Genomic DNA, 26060 nt, shown 5'->3' with positions numbered 1-26060 from the left:
TGGAAAGTAACCAATAAGGAGCCATCAGGCCCTTATCAAAGAAATCTTTATTGGATCCTCATGTCAAGTCATCGTCATGGTCAAATGGAAAATTTTAGTTTATAAAGAAAGAAATGAATCAAATATTAGCATGACAGAAATCCATGTTATGTAAGGTTTATGGCTCCTCTATATTTCAATTTTACTTTATTATGTTAGTAAAAATATTTATAAAATAAAATATTTTTTTCAAAATAAAATTAAGTGCCCCTCAACATCATTATTCATATTTTGCTATATCTACATGTCGATATTTAACTACGTTGTCCCCACCCTACTTTACTTAATTGTCAGACCATATGTTATCTGATTAATTATATTCGTTGTTTCCTCATCTGTTGGGCAAAACAACATTGCCATTCAAAGCTTTGGATCCAGTCTATCTAATCTAATTGGGGATAATCTTATAAGACAAAAAGGTTCAAGATTTCACTTTCCCAATTCCAGAACAATGTTCTTGTCAAAATAGGGCCATAGTCCACCTATAGAATCAGCCCTAACCTAAAGTACTTAATTAACATCTTTTCAAGATTTCAAAATATAGTGATCAAACTGGGCTAGTTGGCATGTGAAACTCATGATTTTTAAACTCGTCCAATACCAAGACGTATCACCCGAGTTAATTTGGTATCAAAGTTGAATGGGACCAACTCACAAAATCATTTTTTGACCGAGTATTACATCTCACAGTGTAATTTTTTGAGTTATCTCACGAGACGTCTCAAACGTATCGGAAAGCTCGTTCGAGACGACTTAGTATCGAAACTGAACGAGACGAGACGCGATACCAAATTTAAAAACCATGGTGTAGCTAGACCGAGATGATCCGACCAAGGTTATGGCAGATATGGTAATTAACTAAGTTATATACTGACTATAGAAAATTAAGAAAATATTACCATTTTTTTAAAGTTAATTTTACTCTTTAGAAATCAGAATAGATATTTCACCACCTCCTCCACCTGAAAAATGAAGTAACCAACAACACAAGATCTCTAATAGCTCTAGCTCCCAACCCCAAATACGAGCAAAGAAAAAAAAGAAAGAAAGAAGCAGCAGCAGCAGCTGCTTTGAAACTTGAAAGCTGTAAATTACGAATTTTACATATCTATTTACATTTTACCTTCTCTTTCTCGCTTTCACCTGTGAATTAGTAATGTAGAACACATCAGGTATTTTTTCTACCTTTGTAACCTCTAATCTGACACATCTGACGTTCTGGCGCCGTTGTTGCCGGATCTCGGTTGCCTCAGAAGATCAATCAGTACCTCTGCCTGTGCAGAAGTAGAACGATAAGATTAAAAACGACAAAAGCCGCCAAGAGAAAAATATACGAAAATGTCGAATTTTTAATTTCATGAAAAAGTTTTAAAAAAGAAAAAAGGTAAATGGAAAAGTGGAAGTAACGGTGAACCAGATTAGAATAACGGAAACTAACAGACCTTCTGTTTAGCGCTAGTAGTTCCAGATTGTGACAAAGCGACTAACGGTGGTATCGCTCCTTCGCGAGCTACCATAGTTCGATACGTCAAGCTATCCTCACAAATCTGCAATAAAACTGAGGCTGCGATCTCTTTCTGTCTCTGTAATCCTACTTCCACGATCTCAACCAGTACCGGAATACCGCCTTCCTCGACCAAAGCAGTTTTCCCCTCTGGAATCGAAACCAAGATGCTTAAAACAAAAGCAGCTTTATCCACCATACCAGAACCGAAATCCGCCATTAATTCAACTAGTGGTTTCATGATCCCAGATTGGATGGCTCTGATCTTGTTCTCTTGCACCGAACAGAGTAAATAGAGAGCTGTTGATGCGTCTTTTTTCCCGCGAAATCCTCCGTTCTCCAATAAGTTTACCAGAAGTGGAATTGCTCCTGACCGTCCGATTATGATCTTGTGCTCCTCGATCTGTGAGAGGCGGAGCAGAGCACACGCAGCGTTCTCCTTAGCTGTTGGTGTTCCAATCTTGAGAACTTTCACAAGAGGTTTAATCGCACCAGAATTGGCGATCAGATTCTTGTTTTCGTCGCATAAAGAGAGATTTAAAACTGCTGTAACACCATATTCTTGAAGAAGAGAATCTGATGAGGATATGAGAGAAATAAGAGGTCTAACAGCTCCTTCACGAGCAATTTTGAGGCGATTTTCTTGTTTGTTCTTCGCGAGTAGACGAATCTCCATGGCTGCTTGTCTCTGCACTTCGATCGAACAGGATTCGAGATCTGAGACAAGTTGATGGATCAGATCGTCGGAATTCTCAGTTGCACAAGCGATCAGAAGGTGTCGGTTATTCGAAGAATTCGTCAGGAACTCTCCGGATCTATCGCTGTTGCAGTCGCTGAAAGCCGAAGATGTATCGCCGCCGATGTTCATGTCGCCAAGGCTCCGTCCCATGTAGGTGTAACTCGCCGGAATCTCTGTTTCCATGGCCAGAATTTCTCTAACGCATCAACGATCAATCGCCGGATAATCGGGGAAGAGGAATTTGAGGTTTTGAAGGTGAAAGAGACCTGAAATTTAGGTTTTTCTGTCGAACCCTCCCTCTGTTGCAGACAAACGGAAGAGAACAAATAAGTGAGAGATGGAGAGGAAACACATTGGGGTTTGGGCTACGACACGTGCATATATGCAGATAAAGATAGCACAGAATCTGAGTAACGTGAGCACGTGTATAGGTCTCTTTGTAATCGTGCGGGTGAAGGTTCCAGTGGTCGATAAAAAGTAAAAGTAAAAAAATAAAAATAAAAAAATGAAGTAGGTAACTAGCTGAGTACTTTGAGAAAAGTCATTAAGATAAGATAAATCTAATTTTAAACCATAGTTATTTCAAAACATGACTCGAATGAACATGGAGTCTGAGTCAAATAAAAACTCCGGAGTTGATTCGGTCGAGTCAAATTAAAATATTTAATAACTTAAAAGTGCCCTTCCTCTTGCTTTTTCTCCCCCTCAAAATTAATCATTTTAAAATGTGTGACTACTCAGTTGAATACATTTAAGTATCATTTTTATTATTTTAATAAAATTGTCAAACTTTCATAATAATGTGATAAGTAAAAAATATGTTCATTAGTATGATCGCACTTAAAGATAAAAAAAAGTTACATTCAGTTTTTTTTTTTTTCTTTTTTCTTCTAGAATATTAGAGGGGAACCACGTCACGAAAGCTTCATAAATTCTCGATTCAATTTTTAAAGTTTTCGAATAGGGTAAAACTCTACAAAAACCCCCTCCTAATAATGGGTTTATTATTATTATTATTTTTATATCTTAAGTTTCCTATACTTTATCATCAGTTGGGGTGTAAAACTTTTTTTAAAAAATTAGGTTAAAAAAAATTGGCACTCCTTTAGACAAAAAAAAATATATAGAGATATAGAGAATCTTTGAAAGTTTGCACTTTTTTTTCTTCAATAAATAATAATAGAGAGGGCTGCAATCTGTAGAATTTTAAAAATATATAAAAATAAAAATAAAATTATTTTTTATAAGATTGGGGTACAAGGGAGGACTTGTGACTTTCAAATAATGATCTAAAATTGATAAAAATGATGATTTAGATAAAATTGGATGAAGGAACAATAAAGTAAATAAGATTTTTAACGCATTGGGTCAGTGTTATTAGTTTTGACCCTTGCCAACATAAGCACGTTAGTCTAATAAATACTAAACCAAATCTTAAGCTCATAAATGTAATGCGAGGACTAAAATAAAAAATGAGTCGTGATAGTTTGACTTACCCACATGGCATACTCAATTGACACCCTTGAGATGACATGTTCGAGAATCGTAGATCTGCTTTTTTCGAGATATGAAATTGCACTTTTTTAAGGGAGAGTGTAATTATTTATCCCAAGAAAAGTAGATCTACAATTTTTGAACATGTCACGTTAGGGTGTTGATTGAGTATGCCACATGTGTAAATCAGATTATCACGATTCCAAAAAAATATATAATTTTTTACCGATCACGAGCCACCTTATTGAGATAATTAAGTGCGAGAACATGACTTAAATATCATGATAAGGTTGGTGTAAAATATTTTATAAAAAATCCAAAATGAAAAAAGAGATTATATATATATATATATATATATATATATATGCATAAACTTATTTGAATTTTCTTTAACAAATTTAAGAATGGCAATTGAAATACTCCACTCTACAAAGTGTACAAATAGATGGAAAAGAAAAGGAAAATGCTGAAATAACAAAAAGTATTTACTGCGATTCTCACAAGTTAGACGTGGGATGTGCACATAACCATAGATATGTTTCCTCGTTATACGAGTAAAAATCATCAACTTTTATGTATGCATATCCACATCAGAATTGTGAGAATCACAGTAAATACTACATCACCCCAGCATGACTCGAAAAGGAAAATGTTTTGAGGATGAAGCGGACATTCATTGCATCGATGTTGAGGTTGGCCATGGTGAAAACTTTAATTTTCTCGAAAGTAATAATTTATGTATAATCTTTCTAATATGCTATAATTATACAAATGTTCCAACTAGAAGTTACCACGTGTCATATCTAGAGAGTCAAAAGCAACTCTGTGAAGTCCATGCAATGGTCCCCATATGGCCGCTAGGCGTGCTATGCTCACATCAGGGTCCATGCAAAATATTCATGGTGACATATATACCAATACCTCCCTTCCACGTGTAGTAATGTTAGTAGAAGACATCCATAATTCCACACGTCAAATCTGATCTGATGGATTGTTGGTTGGTTACTTTGTTGTACTACTTTATATTATGCTTCAACGGATTCGCATGAAATTCATTTGCCTTTTACTTAGCGCACACCAAACATGAATGAATAATCACACCATTTACCAATTTTCCCTCACCCCCACTCTAATTTTTACAATATTTTTTTGATCCGTGATTTTCTCACTTGAAATTTTTCACTCGGTCAAATCATATATATTTTTCTTCGGGATACACAAGGAAAAAGATATATTGTTTAATGCACTTGTCACATCAATTGAGTGAAAATTTTCAAGTTATTAATTTATTTATTTTAAGAGTTGTATTGGAGTGACATTAAAATTAACATCGATTCACACATTACTAACGTGGAAGTACACACAGAATCATAAATGTTTTTTACTCATTTGTAGATGAAAAGCATCTATGGCACCATACACACATCTATGTCAACAATGTGTGAATCGATGTCAATTTTAATATCACTTTTATGTATATATAAGCGTTCAATGGCAAATTTTTTGGCAAAATATTTTTCAAAACATGAGTTGGAAGTTTTGGAATGGGTTGATTTTTGGTGAGGATGATCTCTACGGTGAGGAGATCATCCTCAACAAAAATCAGCCCATTCCAAAACTTCTAACCCATGTTTACAAGTTGAAAAATCGTAGACCATTCATTTTTTGTAAACTGTTTTTGATGGGGTTAGAAGTTTTGGAATGGGCTGATTTTTAGTGACGGTGACTTGGAATATGTTTTTTATTGTCTTTACTTAGGTTCTTTTTTATTTTCTACTCTCTATTTTAGGATATTTAATTGAATATTTCTTCTAATTAAAATTTTAATCAACATTTGTTGAACATTTCTCAATTGATTCTCTCTTAATTTATTGTCGTTGAGATACTCTTGTGTTTTTCAAGAGTTAATCCCATTAATTATCATAGACTTATGTTTGATGTTCAACCCCTATTGTCATTTGAGAATAGAATAAGTCCTAAAATTTAAAGTTGAATCAAATTCTTTGAAAAAGAATCATAAGTGGCAACCCCACATATACTTCAGAATTTGAATTATAAATCTAAAACCACAAACAAAGAAAAAGAAAAAGCTAAAAAAAGAAGAATATATTTCACTTTCTTTTTTTATAGAACTTTTGAAGTATAGACGCTTCAAATATTAAAATAAAATATAAAGTGCAATTCCTACTTTTTGTTAATTGAATTATGTTTCATGTTAGTCACACCAATAGTATAAAACTAAAATTAGATCAACTTTAATCTTAATTTCTAGAACTAATCATCATTAATTCTTAATTTCCAATGCTTCCCCCACCAACCTTTTCTTGATTTTCAACCCCAATCACCTTATCAGAATATTATTAAAAGTGTAAAGTATGTCAATTGGTACACCATGGATGGCACTTTATTTTTTTCAATAGCCGACACCCAATGTATTTTTTCATAAATGTAATCAAATAAAACAGTTTACATTTCAAATTAAAGAAATATGAAGTATTTTGTTAAGTACTTAGTTAACGATGGAACGGATTCTCACATAAAGCAGCCTAGCCTAATCATTTGAGGACATTTCTGACCTTAAACGACCTTTGTGGCTCGCAATCAAACATGCCATTGACGATCATACAAGAGGAAAACTCAAATTTCTTAGAGATCAGTATTGATTAGGATTTTTCAAATCTCAAGCCACAATTGAGGCGCTCCATCAAATAAACAATGAGAATAAGAAGAGTCATATTAAGATGTAAAATCAAAACCATAGATTTTATACTCATCAAGTTGACAAGAAACCCATATGATTTGACTAATTTATTAAAACTTTTGAAATATTTTGGGATGGATAATATACAAGGTATGACGCTGACACGTGTCTATTATATTAGCGCTTGTGAACATGACATTGATTGAGCAAATCTATAAATAATTCATTTGAAGACAAATGTACGTAAATTTTTTAAACTTGAACTTTATCAGATTTTACACTAATTTTAATGTTGGAGCATTTTCACAAATTCCTACCAATAAAGAAAAGAGTTTCCAATTCAAATAGTTTAAATGGGGGGAAATATAGAGAATCAGGGAAGGACCGTTCCTCTCGGATCAGTTCTAGTTCCAATCTTACATTGAATTATTCTCACATATATATATATATATATATATATATATATATGGGTCCCGTTCGGCACCCTAAGTTTTACCACACACTTTAACAAACGCGTTTTGTCCTACATGGGTTAGAAGTTTCGGAATGGGCTGATTTTTGGTGAGGATGATCTCTATGGTGAGGAGATCATCCTCACCAAAAATCAGCTCATTCCAAAACTTCTAACCCCATCAAAAATGATTTACAAAAAATGGACGGTCCACGATTTTTCAACTTGTAAACATGGGGCTAAACATTTCGGAATGGGCTGATTTTTGGGGAGGATGATCTTCTAATCATAGAGATCATCCTCACCAAAAATCAGCCCATTCCAAAACTTCTAACCCATGTAGGACAAAAAACGTTTGTTAAAGTGTGTGGTAAAACTTAGGATGCTGAACATTTCCCTATATATATATATATATATATATATATATATATATATCGATTGACATCCCTAGATGAGAGAGAGGACTTGTGAATTTGGCTTACTAATAAAATCACAAATTTATTGTTGAGGGTTACATTTTACCTAACCGAATATAAATGAGAAATCTATTATTGAAGTATTGAGGTGGGCTCACATCCCTCTCTCTTCTCTTGAATTTGTGCTGGTGCTTCATGTGAAAGCGTTTAATTCAAAAAGTCTTGTGTCCTTAATGCTTTAATGCCTTTGATGAGATTGGGGACCCAATTTAATAGAATGGCAATCAATACAGTGCAGCCAGTTCTCTCTCTATCTCTGGAAATCAACAAATTCTCAATTTCTTCAGTAAATCAAACTCCAAAAGATTATAACTAAATGATAAAGTAATAATTTAATAATACAAAACAACCATAAAATGAAATAATTATCAAATTTATATAATAATATTTCTATTTGAAACTCAATACTCAATTATTGTTAAGGTTTCCTTTTTTTTTTTTCTTTCTTTATTTATTTATTTATGAAATTTATAAGTTATTAGGTTTTTAGACATAATTAGTGTTTGTGGTAGACTTTTTATCAGGTTAGACCCTTAACTCAAAATGTTTATTATATAAGTCCACTTTTCATGAATTTTTAATACTCTCAAATATTACTTATTTTGAAAAGAAATAATTATAATATTATAGTCATTTTTATAACTATAAAAAGATATAATTTTTGCAAGATTCATAACTAGGTTTGTATTTTCTCCTAAACTTAGTCATTGTCTTTATATCTTGGTTATATAATTTATTCTCTCTCATAATAAATAATAGAATCTACTATTTAATAATTTTAAAATAACAATATCAATAATTAATTTCTAGTCAACATAAGATATCCCCATTCTTATAACAAAATACAGTGTCTACATGGCACACGATTAAACATATCGCTCACCTGATTGTGATTCTTTTTTATATTTGATCAATTAAAAAAAACAGAATAAATTTGTTGTTTTGCTAAAACAGGCCTGCCTACTCATATACTATGGGATATAGAAATGCTAATTAACTGCCAAGTTTCAAAACTATTGAAGGAAAATGTTGTGGATTCTAAGAATCATTATTTAAGTAAAAAATGAAACTAACCCAATCACACATGACATTCAACTACTTACTAGGCACACCAAATAAATATAAAACCTCTAAAGAGAGTGACCTTCCTCAATTCAATTCTGATCCAACCAAATCTTTGACAAGTGAATGACGTTATAATGCACGAGCAAATTCAGTTCCTTTAAACCCCACCTCGCCGCAAAATGAAAAGTGGCAGTAACTGTGTTTTGGGTTGTATCCGCCAAACAACACCTTTAGACCTTTGGATGGTCCAATAACAGACGTTTAATGAGAATGAACAATTGCTCAAGTTACGCCAAATGCAAACCTAAAAGGAATAACTTGATTACAAAAAAATGCCTAGTAGAAAATGGGTAACAACTACATAACCTTAGTAGCATCATCCAAACAATCAAATCCACAGTCATCCAAACGCAGAAGAACTACTACTTATCTGTGGAAACATTTATTTCCTCGTTTCCTTTTTGAACGTCATCAACAACAGAAGCAAAGAGGATCCCCCCAATAGTATGTATAATCCTTGACAAAAATATGAGAAAACCACCATTCAAGGCTTAAGAGCAAGGGATAATCCGAACTTGGGATTCTTTTCCAAGGCTTTGGTGTCGAACTCACCAGAGATTGTCAGGATTGACTTGGGTTTGAGCTCATGCTGAAGGAGGGCCCCAAGCATCCCATGGTTGTTGAGCCTTGCCTTCACTACTGTCAGAGGATCAACCGCGTATGACCCTCCAACTGTGAATGTGTTCTCATTGGTGGAGAACCTTCTCGAGATCTCTGCCACCCCGGCACTCCTCTTCAATAGGTCCAAATGATGCACATATGAAGCCCTCAGAGTGTCTCCCTTGTCAGCCCTTAGAAAAAAAAGAAGAGATGAACTGAGCGTTAGAAGGTAATGGAGATCTTCTCTTCACTTCTCAGTAACTGGAGTACCATTGCTTAGTTAGTTTGGTCCGGTTCAAACCAAGAACCGAACCGAGCCAAACCAGTAGCTTTGGGCTGGTTTTGTTCAGTTTAAAACAAGTTGCGGTTTGGTTCTGGGTTGAAAAAATGGAGAACGGATCAATTTTGTTTGGTTCTTGGTTCAAGGCCTACTTTTTAGGAGTTGGGACCTAGATTAGTGACCTTTTTTTTTATGGATAGATTAATGACTTACCATACGAAATTTCTGACTTACCATACGAAATTTCAGGTTCATTATTATTTTTTTCATTGAAAATATGTTACTTACAAAGAGATTCATAAAATATTGACAACCCATAGAACCGAACTGACCTTAGTTTTGTTCGGTTCTATGGGAAATTTGGTTTGGTTCTGGTTCTTAGTAGAAAGACTTATGTTGGTTCGGTTCCAATTTGGCCCTAAACCAAACCAAGTTGCACCCTACTAGTAGTATTGCTACTGTCACTGTCATTGCTGAAAACAAGGTTACTTACAGAATAATAGAAGCGTTGTTATCTGGATTTGTCACGCTAATGCCAGCATTGTACTTTGTAAAACTACCCAAAGACGTCTCATAACCCGCCTCTGCACCAAAAGCGAAAGTAGGGGTTCCAATGGTTGCAGAAAGATCAACTGCAGGAGATTGGTTCAGGGCAACGGCTGTAGTGAACGTTGCATGGTCATGGAAGTACTGCACCTCCAACTGCGATAAATAAAAATACAGAAGCATTAGAAATTTTCCAACAGATTAAAAGACAATTAACATTGGTACCTTTCCAGAGTTATAATCTGGCAGCTTGAGTGAAGCAATAGCCTTTGTGGATGGCAGAAACTCTGTGACTATTAGGGTTGTTAAAATCTGCCAGATCAGAAACAAAAAGGGGGGTGTGATTATTATTAGAAAGATGAGCTTCTGTGATTTGAAATTTTTAGAGAGAAAAAAAAGGAAAGATAAATCAAGCATCGCACATTTGATTCTGTATCAACTTTGACATCAATGATAGCGTTCTTGTAATTGTATTGTACTGTGACATCAGCAGTAGAGAGTCCTCCCTTGCTTGCTGCAGTAGAAGTAAGGGCCTGCAAAGGGAGCATAAATCGTTCAATTGTCGATCACTGTTAATACAGAGACAAAAAAGAATACTAGATATAAGAAAAACATAATCATAATCAAGAATTGATTAATCAAATGCCATCTAAAAAGGAAGCATGAGAGAAACCACAACTATCAGACCGAAAGGAAATAGTAAGATACTTGCTATTTAATTTAGGAAAAAAAAAAACCCTAAAAGAAAGGCTCAAGTATTTAATTGTGTAGACAAAGAAGGGATAGCATAACCGGGTTGAAGAGCTAAAGGTTGTTTTGCATGAGGAAAAACGTTGGCGAAGGCAGCTAATGATTACCCATCTGTAAATATTACATTTGTACTGTTTTTACCTCATCGTTTACATACGTTTCTTCATTGCCTTCATTGACCATCACGTTTACAGTTCTTACTTCACTGTATTCATCACCATTAAACTCTACAAGGGTTCCGCATTTCCACGTATTCTTTTTCTATCTGTCTTCTTCATCGATCATCACCTCTTTACCTTATGACTATTGAATCCTACAACAGATCCTTCATCTTCTTCATCATTGAACTTTAAAGTTCCTCCTCGATTAGGAAACTCCTAGTTCCAATGCCAGACCCCCCCACCCGAAGTCCTCTGGTTGCTTCGGATGACCGGAGTCGGGGACTGGTTCTGTTGGGGCTGGTTAAGCTTTTCCCTTTTAAGTTCTTGTCTTCAGTTTAACCGTATTCACTTCTTTCTGGATTAAATCATGTTTTACAATATCAAAACATGATTTACCTTATGAATATTGAATCCTACAACAGATCCTTCATCTTCTTCATCATTGAACCCTAAAGTTCCTCCTTGATTAGAAAACTCCTAGTTCCAATGCCAACCCCGCACCCCCACCCCCACCCCCACCCCCACCCACCCGAAGTCCTCTGGTTGCTTCGGATGACCGGAGTTGGGGACTGGTTCCGTTGGGGCTGACTAAGCTTTTCCCTTTTAAGTTCTTGTCTTCAGTTAACCGTATTCACTTCTTTCCATTGGGGCTGGCTAAGCTTTTCCCTTTTAAGTTCTTGTCTTCAGTTTAACCGTATTCACTTCTTTCCGGATTAAATCAGGTTTTACAATATCAAAACCAAAAGTTTTCTAGGAGAGGTTCTGCAACCATGGTTTTCTCTCCAAAGGAGACGGTTTGGTTGTGGGAGGTATCAAAGGAAGCAGTAGATTTGGCAGCAAATAGACCTCCCTGGCGGAAGTCAATGAGTCAAGGCAGTGTCAAACTTGTGGAGAAATGACAACCACGCTTTTATAAGGGTGGATGTGTGAGGAATCCCTGGGGTGGCACAATCTCAATATAGATTCCAGCTGGGAGAGAAGGTGGGGAATTGGCTAGTCATTGTGGAGGGTTTGAGAAAGATGGGTTGGGGCATGCAGCAAGAAGGTCGAATGTCCAGAAGGAGGAAGGATTGGGTTGCTGAAGAGAAGAGAGGATGATAAGGGAAAGAAGCCTTTGTAGATGAGAGAGAAACCAAACGTTAAAAAATGTTGGTATGGCCACACTTTAAGGTGTTATTTAATTATTCAATATGCCTCCCATGGTTTGATCCCTTTTTGAGAGCTGACAATCTAGGATTTTCAAGGGTGAGAAAGAGTTCTATGGAATCTACTATCATTTGGGTTTTGGGGGGAGAGAGGCTTCTATCTACTGCCACTTGTTGTCTGTTAGCGTCTCTGGAAGGAAAGCAACAACAGAGTTCTTGAAGGGAATGAGCAATCGGTCCAGGAATTTACTACTATTCTAGGCCTTGTGCGTTTTTTGGTGCAAGTTGTTTAAGGAAGTATGCTAAAAAAACTATTATTCAGATAGGAATCTATATGTAAGACAGAAAGCTAACTGAATATTGTAGTGTTTTGTGATGGTAAATTCCACCATCACCTTTACCTTATTATAATATTAATACATCTTATACTTTTCAAAAAAAAATACTACACTTGTATAAATTTTAGTAGAACACTGATTTTTTTTCTCAGTAAAAAGAAATTGATTAATAAATACAAAGGAGAGAATACAATTATGTGAGAGGATCTAACTACAAGGGAAAAGGATGCTAAGGAAGATTATGAATAATTTCAATTTTTGTTTTTGTTACCATTAATCAACTCATACCCTGTGAAGGTTTACTGATTTTTCTGCTCAATATAGATCTGCAGAGGCTAAAAAACATTTGATATACAATTTCTACATGTGACCGACATAGAGAAATCTAAGACCCTAAAGATCACATTTTTTCACACGTGAAATATCAAAATGTCTTCAGAGAATACTGCTCATTAAAAGTTCCATACCAAAAGTCGTACAAAACTCCAAAGTTAGATCATGATAGAGAATCTAAAAACAAAATCAAATGAAGGATGAAGGTGTAAGAAAACAGATAAATTACAGATGCTTGAGAAAGAAAATGAAATACCACATACAGTCGAGTTCACCAATAGGGAATCAGAAACAGTGAGATGGCAGCACCATGTGGCGCACCATCACTATGATTCCTTATAGGTGATTGGAGGCAAGGCCACAAACCAAAGCTTTCTGTCTTCCTAAAGCTACCAGGTTCCTTCACTGACTTGCCCATTTTAACAGACCTAGACAAATTGAAATGGTAGAAGGGCTATTTCCAAGAATTACTAAATGAAGCCTAAGTGGAACCTAAAAAGTAAAAGGGGATAATAATCACAGAAAGACCAGAGCATGAATAAAGTTTTCTAGGTTATAGACTAAAAAAGAGGTAGCCTCATTGCCACATTAGTATTCCAATAGATTACGGAGTGTGTGGGAGAGATTGACATGTCCTTGTAAACTAGGTTGTTCAAAATGATATCTGAAACTAAGAAAATTCCCAATGAAAGGCAGAGGAATTTTGTGGATCATGTTTATAATAACAAGGGAGATGTTAAAAATTGCACAAAGAGTCATGAGATGAAGATTATAAGTAATTATATGAAAATTTATGAGAGAACAAGGAAGCAAAGTTGAGAAAAGAAACAATAAATACAAAAAACCAATTTAGTTTCATGCCATGAGGGACCATTGAGACAATCTTTCTACTACTTATGAAGAAGTTTCAAGAGAAAAAAAAAAAAATATATATATATATATATATATATATATATATATATGGGTCCCGTTCAATGGCCAACAGTTTGGCAAATATTTTGGCAAACACTTTTTCAAAACATGGGTTAGAGGTCTTGGAATGGGCTGATTTTTGGTGAGGATGATCTCTACGGTGAGGAGATCATCCTCACCAAAAATCAGCTCATTCCAAAACTTCTAGCCCCAGTTTACAAGTTGAAAAATTGTGAACCGTCCATTTTTTGTAAATCATTTTTGATGGGGTTAGAAGTTTTGGAATGGGCTGATTTTTGGTGATGATGATCTCCTCACCGTAGAGATCATCCTCACCAAAAATCAGCCCATTCCAAGACCTCTAACCCATGTTTTGAAAAATGTGTTTGCCAAACTGTTGGCCAAACTGTAGGCCATTGAACGCTACCCTATAGATATATATATATATATATATAGAATCCTTAGAGAGTTAATTTGTTGTAGAAAAAAAAAAGTTCATGCAAGGACATGGATGTTGGAGTGGTAACTACTGTGATAACAATAGGTAGTGACTCAAACTAGTACTATGAAGGAATGCCTAAAAAAACAACAATAACAGAAATGAAGCCTTATCCCAATGAGGAGTCAGCTAAACGAATCATGTTACTCCATTACTCAGTCCAGAGCAACGTACTCTATTATTGAAAGTGAGAACATGATGGAATACCTTAAAAACCTAAGGGACTTAAATTAGTTAGACTGATAGAATTTAAGCATTGCAATCTTGGCATAGAGACTTGAACATATAGATTTTAGTAATGGAAAAGATATGCTCTTACAAATCAGTTTATTATATTGTTTTTAAGCCCATAAAGAATGAGAGATTGATGAAAATATTAACCATAAGATTAATGCTGGGCAGCTAAAGTAAAGACGTTTCTAGAGTGTTAAAAGACTGATCCATATACATGAAACAAAAAAACAAGAAAACAGAAAGACTTACTAGGTTTTAACAATCTAAACATTGGGAAACCAAGAACCAAAAATTTATTATTCATAGGGAAATATGTAGCATATAAACGATTTTTTGGATGGATTAGTTGAAGGACTAGGGAATAACAAATAAAAAATGAGCACATTCGATGAGACCAAGAATTTTTCCGAATAGAAGATAAATAAAGGCAAGATGTTTGGAACAATTTGAGAATGTAAAATGAAGTCTAATTTTAATACCCATGAGAAGGCATGTTTTAGTGGAAGTTGAGGTTTCCAAAAGGAATGCCAAAAATTGAAATGGATTGAGGTAGTAAGAAATGATATGATAACATATCTTTTGAAAGGAAAAAAGATAGATTAGTGATACCAAGATAGAAGCCCAATATGGTGTGGAGAATACAGAACACATTTTCTAGTATCTGGGTAAAATTGGCTCCAAGTTTTCAAACTGAAATTGGTTGGGATACGGCATCATTGTCGTTGTTGTTGAAATTTTTTGGTCAACTATGATGACAAAATATATATTATCAATTATGAATCGCTTTTCTTGATTTGCCCATTTTACCTCATGGGGTACCTGAAATGAGCAACCGCTAGGCAACCATGACCTATAATCTATGCATCAAAACTGATACCCATTTTTTTTTGCTCTCACTAGTTTGTTTCTTGATGCAAACAAAACGTGACAGAATGTGCTAATTTTGTTCACATATGCTATAAAAGATAACCTTGACAACAAATAAAGGAATGCATTAGAAATCATCAACATATCCACAAAGTTCCCCATGAGAAATCTTGTTTTCCTTCTTTCCATTCTCTTCCTACCCTCAAGATCCCATCATTTCTACCAAAGAAAAATTAAAAAAGAATCTCAAGTTTAATCTGAAACCATATCAAACTAATTCCTCCTCCACATCTCTAAAAAACCAACTCACCCGCCCCTTTATGTAAAAGTAAAGCCCACTCTCTTTTATTAACAGATCAATCATTTGAAATGTAATTTGTATAAATTTTTTTTATCAGATTTGCATTCTTTTTTGTGAAATAAAAATACAACAATTTTTTCAATACTCAAAACTGGTAAAAAGGACATATTAGCAAAATGGATTAACCATACAATATAACCAATTTAAATTAAACAAATTAAGCACACTGGTCTGTTAAACAGCAATAAATCTCTTTATAATTCAAAAGTACCATAAGACAATATTATTCATTCAACACTACCAGTTGAATAAAACAGTAATTTCAAAGATCTTTTTATATCATGAATGTTAAACCAAGTAAATAAAAAGATACACAAATCAGAAGAAATCTATCCATACCACTCCTGCATTGCTATAAGTCGAGACAGAGAACTTCTGATCGTAGCTGTAATCCTTACTAAGCAGATCTACAAAATCAATCCAGATAAACAAAAAATTTAAAATATAAATACGAATCACAAACAAAAAAACAAATATTTCAAGACAGATCGATAAGTTAGAAAGAAAAAAAAAATTTTGACGGTTCAATTACCTTTGGCTTTCTTGCCGATTTCCAAGAAAATTCCTGGTCCCTTGCTCATGTTCGGTCAAATAGAGTAAGAGAGAGAGAGAGTTCTGCAAGCGAGGAGAGGGAACGAGGGTTTCTTTCTTCCTTCCTTTGCCACGAAAATACTATATTAATTTGTAATGTAAAACATTGGCTAAAATTGGGGAGAGCGTGGACCCTTTCACCTTTCTTGCCACGTGGCAATCGTTTTGGGTCCATAGAGAAACGGATCCATGCACGTATGATGATGACCCACTCTTAGGGTGATCAAGATGTTGATTGGCGATTTTCAATCATTGAACTTTCTGATTTTTTATGATGGACTATTGGACTGGATCATCGATCATTTAGATTTCACTGTAGAGATTATCGAATTGACGGCTAGAAACCATTTATCAAGCTTCTTTCAGATTTCATTGTAAAGATTATGAAATATGACGGCAAGAAATTACTTATCAAGTTTTCTCACCAAAAGGAGGGTTAAAGCAGATTAGAAGATTAAAAAAAGGTATCTCGTTTGGTACCTCTAATTATTTTTAAAAAAACTCAGACCTTTTCAAAAACAAAATAGGTTTTAATATTTTAAACACGTTCTGTAAATAAAATAAAATAAATTGAAAATCAAAATAACCCATTTTTTTCAGGTCTATTGTTAATTTCTAATGGCCTTACGATTGTTTGTACTTTGGTTCATTGTTTAGTTAGGATTTGATGATGACGTTTGACAGAATAAAAATAAATAAATATATATATATTGATGGTCAGACTTTTTTTTTATTATCATAAAATATATAATTATGTACAAGAGCATCTTATCATACATAAATACTCAATAATATTTTTTTTCTCAAAAATATTTTATAAACTTAGAATAAATGTTTAATGTATTATAAATTATATTATGAATATTTTTTTTTTATTATATAATTTTTAATATATATTTCTATATCTCCTTTTTTCCCAATTTTTTCTCATTTCTATTTCATTTTTTTGAAGTTTTTCCTTATTGTTTGAAACCCGTACTCCGACTTGGTGACTATGCCGATAACTTCAAGAGAAACTTACTTTATGCATTTTGTTACCCATCAAAACTTACTTTATCGTGTTTGTTATCAAGCAAACTTGGAATAGTGATCTACATCATAAAATTCGAATTGATGAGATTAATTTGTTACTTGACATACTTGGAGTGGATCCCACGTAAATTTGTAACGTCCAAAAACATCTTCTGATGTCACACGGTTATAAAGAACAAAATTCTTATAAGGTTCAAAGAGAAAAAAAGAGTTAATTTCACCGTTTAATTTTAATTTCAAATTTGAGAGTTCAATAATCATTCATTTTCAAATCAAATCCAAAAAGGATTTTCTTTTTAATTTTTTTAATATTTTGAATATGAGTTTTTCCATAAAATTTAAAATGCTATAGTGTTGGGATTGTCAACTGGATAATCTATATGTGTTGGATCATCCTTAGATTTGAATTCTTACTAAGTTAACCACGCTGGCCTGATTTTTATAATTGTTAGTGTAAAGGGAGATTTTTTTAATAAAATTGTAACAAACAGGTCTCCCCTGTATCTCTCTTAAAAAAAAAACCCCGTCAGCAGTTTAACAACTAAATAACTACGTACATTAAAGAGGGCTGATAATATGACGCTGTTTGATGCGTCTGTCACACTCCAACAAACATTTGACATGTGACGTGAATGACATCAGCAATAGAAAAATTTTCTCTCTCGTCCACTATCCAATTTTTTATTGTTTTATAGATTTCAAATCTTAAAAAAGATTGTTAGGGCACATTGATTATCCATTTACAATCCAACGACATAAAAGCACTCAAATTAGAAAATAAAATTCAACAGAGAAAAATAATTATTTTAATTTTTTTTTAAATTCATATAATTTTATCCTCTACGACTGCTTTGCAAAAGATCATGTTTTTAATATCACAAAGTGCATTAATTGCCTTAACCAGAATTTCTGTCATATTATCAAAATTATAAATTAAAACAGAAATTATACATGGACACAATTAAATATCTGTTTCTGGAAATTATTTTTATGTGATTATAGGTAAATTATTAATTTTAATATTAATATTTTCCTTATTTTGTAAACCATCGAAATTCATACTTTTTAAAAGGACTGAGTCAATCGACACTGCTTTAAAAACATTCTGCCCCTATTCAACCCATCAGCAGCCTTTTGCAGTTAGTGCTGAATAGAATCGATCCTTTGTCACCCGAGACCAACATGTGGGTTTTCAAGGTGAAAAAAAGAACAACATGACAATGGGTGATGTTAAGAGGCACCCCAAGTATTAGTAATGGCAATCAAACAATTGCAACCTTCTGATTTTTTTAAAAAGTTTTTACCCTCAAGGCACCCTACAATTTTTTGCTAGATTCCACCTCTTCCTCAGTTCTTCCTCCATCGGATTTGAACCAAGGTGGTGGTGGAGACTTTTCCAGCCCAAAAATTTCAACCAACAATGTATTCTCACAACCATCTCATTCTCACTTCTCTCGCATTACTCCTCATTCATCCTTCTTATATTCTCCATTATTTGTTTGTTGAAAACCCTAACCTAAGAAAAAAATCTAAATATAATTGGAACTTCAAACACTTCATTCCAAAAGATGAAGAATCTCATCCAACCACTCTTGATGTGTATAGTGAATGAAAATGCCACATTTTTGGAGGAACTCCAGCGGTGGTGGCTGTGGTGGAGGGAACCAATCTACTCAAACCGGAAAAAAAAAGAAAAAGAAAAATAGATGAGGTGCTTTCAACTCCTGAGTGCCCTAATCTCGAAAACAGATCTGTTGAGGTGACTTTTGTACACAGGTTACCCAAATGAATAACAGGAGTGCCTATAACATCACCACACGACAATTCCATTTCTATTATGGAGTTTCAACATTAAGGTTAACAAACAATTTAGGTCTTACAGCAGATGTTGCTGAATTTTCAGGGATTTCAAGCGTTCCCAATTCAGATTTGACCTACTCATCACTGATATGATACTAATTCCAGTTGCAAGAAATCGGGAAAGTTGAGGGGGAAGGGCGGGGGCATCCAGAAAAAGCATTAACGATGATGTTATAGAACTAGAGGTGATGATAGCCATTGAACCATCATCAAGGTGGAAGGAAGGTATTTTGGGGGTACTCAACAAAGTGAAGCCTCCTTCAAGCTTCTCTCTTACAAATGGAGAACCATTTCTCCAATGGTTGCCAACTCATTTATTTCTTTTCACAAAAAAAAACAAAAAAAAGAATACAATAGGATACACACCCACATGTAACAAATTTACCTGCAAACGGAATTTTAAGTTTGTCAGGGTTCTTCTATAGCCACTGCAACATTTTGGAAACATGCATCAACACTTACAGACAGGTCTCATGCTTTCATCTAGATGGATTTAATCTAATTTGATATTCCTTCAAAGCAATATCAACACCAATTTATCGTAACAGCAACTCTACAAAATCCAGATTCAGTGATATAGAGAGAATATGGCCCTGATTACCAACTCAGTATTGAAAAATGCCACCCAGAATTTACCAGCATGTCTGCGAAAAGGGAGCATCCCAAAGACATAAGTGTAAAGATACAAGTCCGACTTTGAAGCGTGTGGGTCACTTCAAATCGTTACAAGATACGTGGAATTTTGAATTTATTTCACACCCCTACATTTCGGCCAAAATTTTGAATACCTCCTTGGAAATTATGTGTGTAATCCAATGTTGAAGGTTCCTTCAAAATTTTGATGTGGCCTGCCCGGTTCAAAGTTCCTTCAAAATTTTGATGTGGCCTGCCCGGTTCAAAGTTTTCTCATTATAGATACCCCCCCCCCCCCCCCAAAGCTCCTAAAACCAGTTCCCAAAAAATACAGCTGCCCCTTGCGTAAATACAAAGAAGTCTAACAAGAAATGTTCTGGCAAAATAAATGAGATGCAGAACTTCCATCAAGATGGGTGAAATTTAACAAATCAAAAGCAAAGAAAAATTATTAATAATAAGGGGTGCTCTTCAAGGGGAATTAAGAGAATGGAAGGAGGATTTGGAGTAAGTGACAAATACTAGCAACAACAAAACAGGTAATCTACAGGGGAGAAGTATTTCTTTGAGGGGAAGAGAGGGGGCATTGAAGTTTTTTTTTATTTAGTTGGGGGCACAGAGAAAGTGGCACTAGAAATGGTTTGAATAGGTCATATATGAGACTATAAGAAATGAACTATGCGCTCTTGGGTGTTGAAGTCATGATTCAAACCAAAAAAATATTGTCTGCAAAACATTCATAGGTAAACAGTAATTTCACAAGTGAAAACCAACAAATTTTCTAATAAAAAGAATCCAATCAGGGAACCATTGAGTTCCATGGAAATGATAGCAATCACCAAATAGGGCATAGTTTTGGCAGAGATCCACCGAGTAAATCAGTTCATTGACGCATAAGATAGCCTTCCTAGGATCAAAGATTTCAATATCCTAAGCCAGCTTCATGTGCATGGGACATTTTCATAACCAAAAAAAAAAAAGCATTAGTCCATCCTTCAACAAAAGTCAAGGATCCTTGAATGCAATAAAATATGGGCAAAGAGCGGAGCTAGGTAACAAGTTGGGGTCCACTCACCTTATTCCAAATAAAAGACCATTGCAGGCCTTTGGGCGTTGAAAGGAAGCATTGGCTAAAAAGAACCGAGAACAGACTATCTCAACCATTAAGTTAAAAGTAAAGATCATTTGAGCTAGGTGACAGAAGTCTCAGACAGCTGATTTGAAGGGCCATAAAATCAAATCTCTCTTATTCAATCTGAAGACAGAGATGAAGGAGCATAAACATCCTCAGAAGAGGATGTTTCTAAGAGAATGCTTGAATAACAAATATCCCATTTCTCCTGAAGATCCAGTTTGAACCTAACAATTTGGGGGAAAACATCATAATACCCTCCTTGTTTTGAAGGCATTAAATTTTCAAATTGAAAAAGTCTGTGAGTGTTGTCGTGTTAATATAATAACTTGGGGTCCAAAATCCACCTTCACCTAATCAATACAAACCACCAACTTGCTTTCAAGAGAAAGTTTCTTCATTCTAGGAAATCATCACTAGGTCAACTTAATCTATCTTCATTCTCAAATAATATTTCCCATTGCAACAACAATGTCCTTGATGAATGCTTTCCTTTGTGCATGTGGTATACAATGAAGCAGGTTACTTCCAAAAGGAATGTGCCGAAAGAATTGCTTCGGAATGTCTAAAGTAAATGACTTCCCCGAGTCAGTCCCAAACATAAGGCTGTTGAAGATCAACGACCAGCCAAAGACCAACCCAGAAAATTCAATTATCCACTCAGTGGAATGACTAAATCAAAATCCAACCATCTCTAAATATCTAATGGAAATCGGAAAAAAAAAATTGAGAAGCTATGGTAAATCATCCAAAGAAACGCCGAACCTCTTCTAAATGCTTAACGGAAATTTCATCTGATAAAGAAACCCAATCATGAGGTTGCCTCTATTAATTAAGCATACATGACACCATAAAAATAAATTCCTCAGGTCTTAGCAACGTCCACGTTGGTCATATTTGGGGTCTCTAGGGAAAATAGTTTTGCTGAGAAAATATGATTTTCAGGCGTGTGTGATTGTGTGTTTCCACAGGGAAATTTTTTTCAAGGAAATTTTTTTTTCTCATTGGAAGGAATATATTTTCTGACCCAATCTTCCAGTAAAATGATTTTCCCATCTCCTAATGTTATTCCCTTACCACTACCGCCATCCCCACCCACAAAACTAAAAACCAACTCTCTTTAAGGCATTTTCCTGGGTGCAATCAAACATCAAAATTCATTTCCAATGAAAATTTTTCATGGGAATCCATTTCCCTTAAAAACATTTTTTTCTACAATCATACCAACCATTAGAAATTCTTACAACAGCAATAAAAACCAAGTCTTCTCTTATTAAAAAACATTAAGTTTGTCAATCAAACCATTTCATCAAGTAAAACTGTATTATGTTTTGGGGTTAAGAGCTACATAGCTCAAGTTGATTGATATACTGCAATGCAACTTTGAGGTTGTGGGTTCAAATCCACCTACCAAAAAAAGTGACAAGATATAAAGTACCTATAGACCAAAATTAGCAATTTCAATGTAGCCTAAGATGCTTGTCAGAAAAAATGTAGCCTCAATAGTAAAAAATGACCATTTAAACCCATAAGCAATCTAGGTGACTTGTCATTGCTTCCTAGGAGGTATGATTGGGATGGAGGAGGAGACCAAGAAAGTGCACACATGAACTCTTTACAGATTCTCGGTCTCACGGAGCCAGGAATGTGGTGCCACAGAATTTATCAATGGAGATTCGCAATTACTCTCATGCCAAAACAAAAGCAACCCATTAGCAAAATCATCATCAAATCAAAATACCAAAAATTACCCAAATTATTAAGCCGAATCCAGCATTTATCAATGGAGATCCGCAAGACATGTATTATACTCTCATGCCAAAACAAAATCAACATCAAATACCAAAAATTACCCAAATCATTATGCCGAATCCATCATGAAACAGATCGATTATAATTTGATAAACACCACAGAATCCCAATTCAAAATAACCTAAAATAAGGTCAAATCCTACCATTAAGTATACATAATCAAAACTTCAAAACCGAATGCAGTACTTCTGAATCTAAAACACCAAACATAACATAGAAATAGATGACCTGAATTGCGAGAAATCAAATTAATCGACATTCTGCATGATATCCTCGGCTGTAAACTTGGTCCCTTTGTCCTTATCAGCCGCAGCCCGACCCTTGGCCTTTCGCTCAAGAAGCGACTTGCGATCCTTATCAAGCCTGAGCTTAGTTACAACGACCTTCGATGGGTTGACTCCAACGTTGACTGTCGATCCATTAACTTTCTCTCTTGTGATCCTCTCGATGTGGATCACCCATTTTCTACGGTAAACCTGGACTACCTTTCCTTCTCTTCCCTTGTAGGTTCCACGAACAACCTGAACCTCGTCGTCTTTGCGAACTGGAACCGACCTTACATTGTACTTGCTGCGGAGATCAGAGGAGAGAGGAGCGCTCATGAGAACGCGACGAACACTCGAAGGAGCTGTGAAGTGGGCTTTGCGGTTCTTCCTTCTCGAACTGGAAACCCTAGGATTGTACTTCATCTTCGCTTCGCTACCTCTCTCTCTCTGAATGTGGGCTAGGATTTGTATTTATATTGTTATAACGTGATCGAAATTTTGGGTTTCAACGAAATTTTGGGTTTCTAGGGTTTTATTTCAACGAAGGGCGAAGATGTGGATGTAGCTGTTTTTTTTATGCATCTCGATATGCGTAATCTGTTTATGCTAACAACATTTCTATACAATCAGAAGTTCTGAAATTGATCATGGCCGTACATAATTCGATGAAGTTAGGATAATGTTACAATCCAAATGAGTGGTTGATTGAATTGGATGAGTTCGACCTTGAGGGGTGGCTACTAGGGCTGTCATGGATACCCATTTAACCACGATGGGAAAACTCCAGTTCTAGTTCTATTTTTATTGGAACCAATTAGAGTCATGTCTAAAATGTTTTCGAAGTGATAGTAATCAGAACCATTAGGTTCTATACAAAGGGTACAACAGGTATCCGAAACCGATCTATTTTGTCATTTATTTTCATAATATGGATGATTTAAGTTATTTTTTTATTTTAAAATATTACATATTATATAAAATTCTTCAATATTCCATATAGATTATAGATTATTGATTAGAGCTTTAAATGAGTTATTTCTTCTAAAAACTTATTACTTTTTAATTAAGCTAAATTTTTTGTTCTTAAAAAAAATCATTAATTTATATTTTTAGTATAAGGAAGTGTGATTAAATAATTATTTTATAGATAATAATTATTTTATAATGATTTGAAATACGGATTTTTTTTTTCCATTCAACTCTAGAGAATCGGAACCAATGGGTACCTATGTTTTTTTATGATTCCGATTTCATTTATTTTGAAATTGGATCCAGAACCAACAGGAACCGGAATCAAAATAAAAATAATGGTTATAGTTCTAAGTTCCTTAGGATTTGAATCGGAATTAACTCATTAACACTCCTAGTGGTAATTGACGGAGAATAGAAATATTTACTTGTTGGTGTCAAAAATAGTAATGTTGTTAATCTATTTGGGACCAATTTGGTAAGAATTGGAATGGATTCAAAACCTCCATTTTTTTTAGAGAGGCCCTTGATAAATTTGGAAGTCCAACTCAAAACAAATTGACAATAAGTGGATAGGGCCACGAGTTTATAAGGAGAGAGACAAGGCAACGAGTGTTCGATGTGGGACTAAACTCAACACGCCCTCGTACATGTGGGTCAGATTGGGCCAAAGCACATGGAGATATGAACTGGGTGACGTGGAGGATAGAAATGTCCGTTCTAATACCATGATAACCAACCAATCCGAAACACCAACCTATTGGAGAAAGGGAGAACAACGAATATAAGAGGGTGGGTCATGGGGCTTTATTGGTATATGATACACCCGGGCGTCACATGCTCACATATCATGCTTCAATTCATCTCGTGATCCTTTTATATTCATAGTTGTGCCTTCCCCATAAGATCGGTCTTTTGGAGTTGTTGGTTGGTTAACAACCCTAGCAATGGCCACTATGTAATTAAAATAAGAAGAGTTACTTAAGAGATCTTGGTGGTAAGACTTTTTAACAAATTTTTTTTTAATTATCGTGAATGAAGAATGATATGTTTTTAATTTTGAACATTTAAATGTATTTTTTTGATTAATTTTAACAATTTATAAAAAAAATTGAAGAACAAGATTGAAATTTTAAATATTTTGCTAATTACGTTATAAACTTTGATTTGAGTATCCATTTCACAATTATGATATATGCATTTTGGATTTTTCAAAAAGATTTACTCTGTATCGAAGTCAAAATACAAAGAATAAAAAAAAATCATATTTACAATGTCTGAGTTCATCACTTTTTATGGTCTAGTTTAACATTTTTATTGTTAAGCTCGACACTTGGCATCGACATCAACATTTTTATTGTCTAGTTTTAACAAATTTTTTTATTTTTTATTTTTTATTTTTTATTTTTAATTTTGTTGTGGAGGCTTTTAAAGTCCGACGAAGAGTTGGATATTACCATTTCCCAAGAAGAAAAGGTGATCAACAAAGCATATGGTGAAAAAAAAAAATCATTTAGTAACGAAATACAGAAAAAGATCACATCTCAAACCATCCAGATTTGGGAGCAAGAACGACACTCCTAACATGAGAATTCAGTTTCTAAGGATGGGATCGCGACTTAAAACCATTTTACCACCTAAAAAGGAATTTTTGTTCAGAATAATTTTGGCATCCAAACTCCAGGAACTACTAAAACAAATAAGATGCCGAAGCAAGGAAGCAATATACATATATAATTGATTTTGGGGTTCTGAATCAACATTCTTGGTTTTGTTTGGAGCAAATTAAAACCTGAATTTAAAGGGGTGTTATTTGATAATTTCATTTTTAGTTGGGATTCGTTGTAGGGTAATTAACTTTCAGATGGTCATCTCAACCGGCCTGGGTAATCTCTTTTCTTTTATTAATAAATCCTACCTTTATCAAAAAACAAAAAGAAAGAATACCAAAGAGAAATCAATCTACATTCCAAGTGTTTACAAATGCATGTACATTTGATTAGACTTCAATTAGCAGTGTAAATGGTTGATTTTGGTTTGATATCAATTTATTCAGAACTAAACTGATAACAAATAGCAGCAATAACATGCAACATATGTTATCTAGAAGATACTCGAGAATTGAACAAAATAAAGATTGACTAAGACTTGTGTTGAACATAATGCCCTTAAGACAATTTTATTCTCGCAACTTGATGCTTACGAATCAA

The 26060-nt window shown here is 34.4% G+C and overlaps 3 protein-coding genes across 4 annotated transcripts; all 3 read right to left on the bottom strand.

Moving 5' to 3' along the window:
* Positions 1-923: 923 nt before the first annotated feature.
* LOC147407025 (uncharacterized) lies at positions 924-2647 on the bottom strand. Its single transcript, XM_086435412.1, has 2 exons — positions 1482-2647; positions 924-1313 (listed from the first exon to the last, which is right to left on the bottom strand). The coding sequence occupies exons 1-2, from the start codon at positions 2463-2465 to the stop codon at positions 1236-1238; spliced, it is 1062 nt and encodes a 353-aa protein (XP_086291538.1). The 5' UTR covers positions 2466-2647; the 3' UTR covers positions 924-1235.
* Positions 2648-8761: 6114 nt separating this feature from the next.
* Positions 8762-16247, bottom strand: VDAC2 (voltage dependent anion channel 2). 2 transcript variants are annotated; one of them, XM_086435408.1, is made up of 6 exons: positions 16088-16247; positions 15895-15962; positions 10378-10488; positions 10181-10267; positions 9903-10111; positions 8762-9320 (listed from the first exon to the last, which is right to left on the bottom strand). In XM_086435408.1, the coding sequence occupies exons 1-6, from the start codon at positions 16134-16136 to the stop codon at positions 9014-9016; spliced, it is 831 nt and encodes a 276-aa protein (XP_086291534.1). In that variant the 5' UTR covers positions 16137-16247; the 3' UTR covers positions 8762-9013. The 2 variants fall into 2 exon arrangements, with proteins under 2 accessions (XP_086291534.1, XP_086291535.1); XM_086435409.1 differs by lacking the exons at positions 15895-15962; positions 16088-16247 and adding an exon at positions 10847-10940.
* Positions 16248-22664: 6417 nt separating this feature from the next.
* Positions 22665-23429, bottom strand: LOC147407023 (large ribosomal subunit protein uL24z). Its single transcript, XM_086435407.1, has one exon. The coding sequence runs from the start codon at positions 23302-23304 to the stop codon at positions 22864-22866; it is 441 nt and encodes a 146-aa protein (XP_086291533.1). The 5' UTR covers positions 23305-23429; the 3' UTR covers positions 22665-22863.
* Positions 23430-26060: the final 2631 nt, after the last annotated feature.

This window comes from Akebia trifoliata, chromosome 3 (assembly GCF_017979445.1).
Source record: "Akebia trifoliata isolate Shusen 1 chromosome 3, ASM1797944v1, whole genome shotgun sequence".
Taxonomy (NCBI): Eukaryota; Viridiplantae; Streptophyta; class Magnoliopsida; order Ranunculales; family Lardizabalaceae; genus Akebia; species Akebia trifoliata.
Note: the sequence above shows the minus strand (reverse complement) of the source record. Positions and strands in the feature narration are given on the sequence as shown.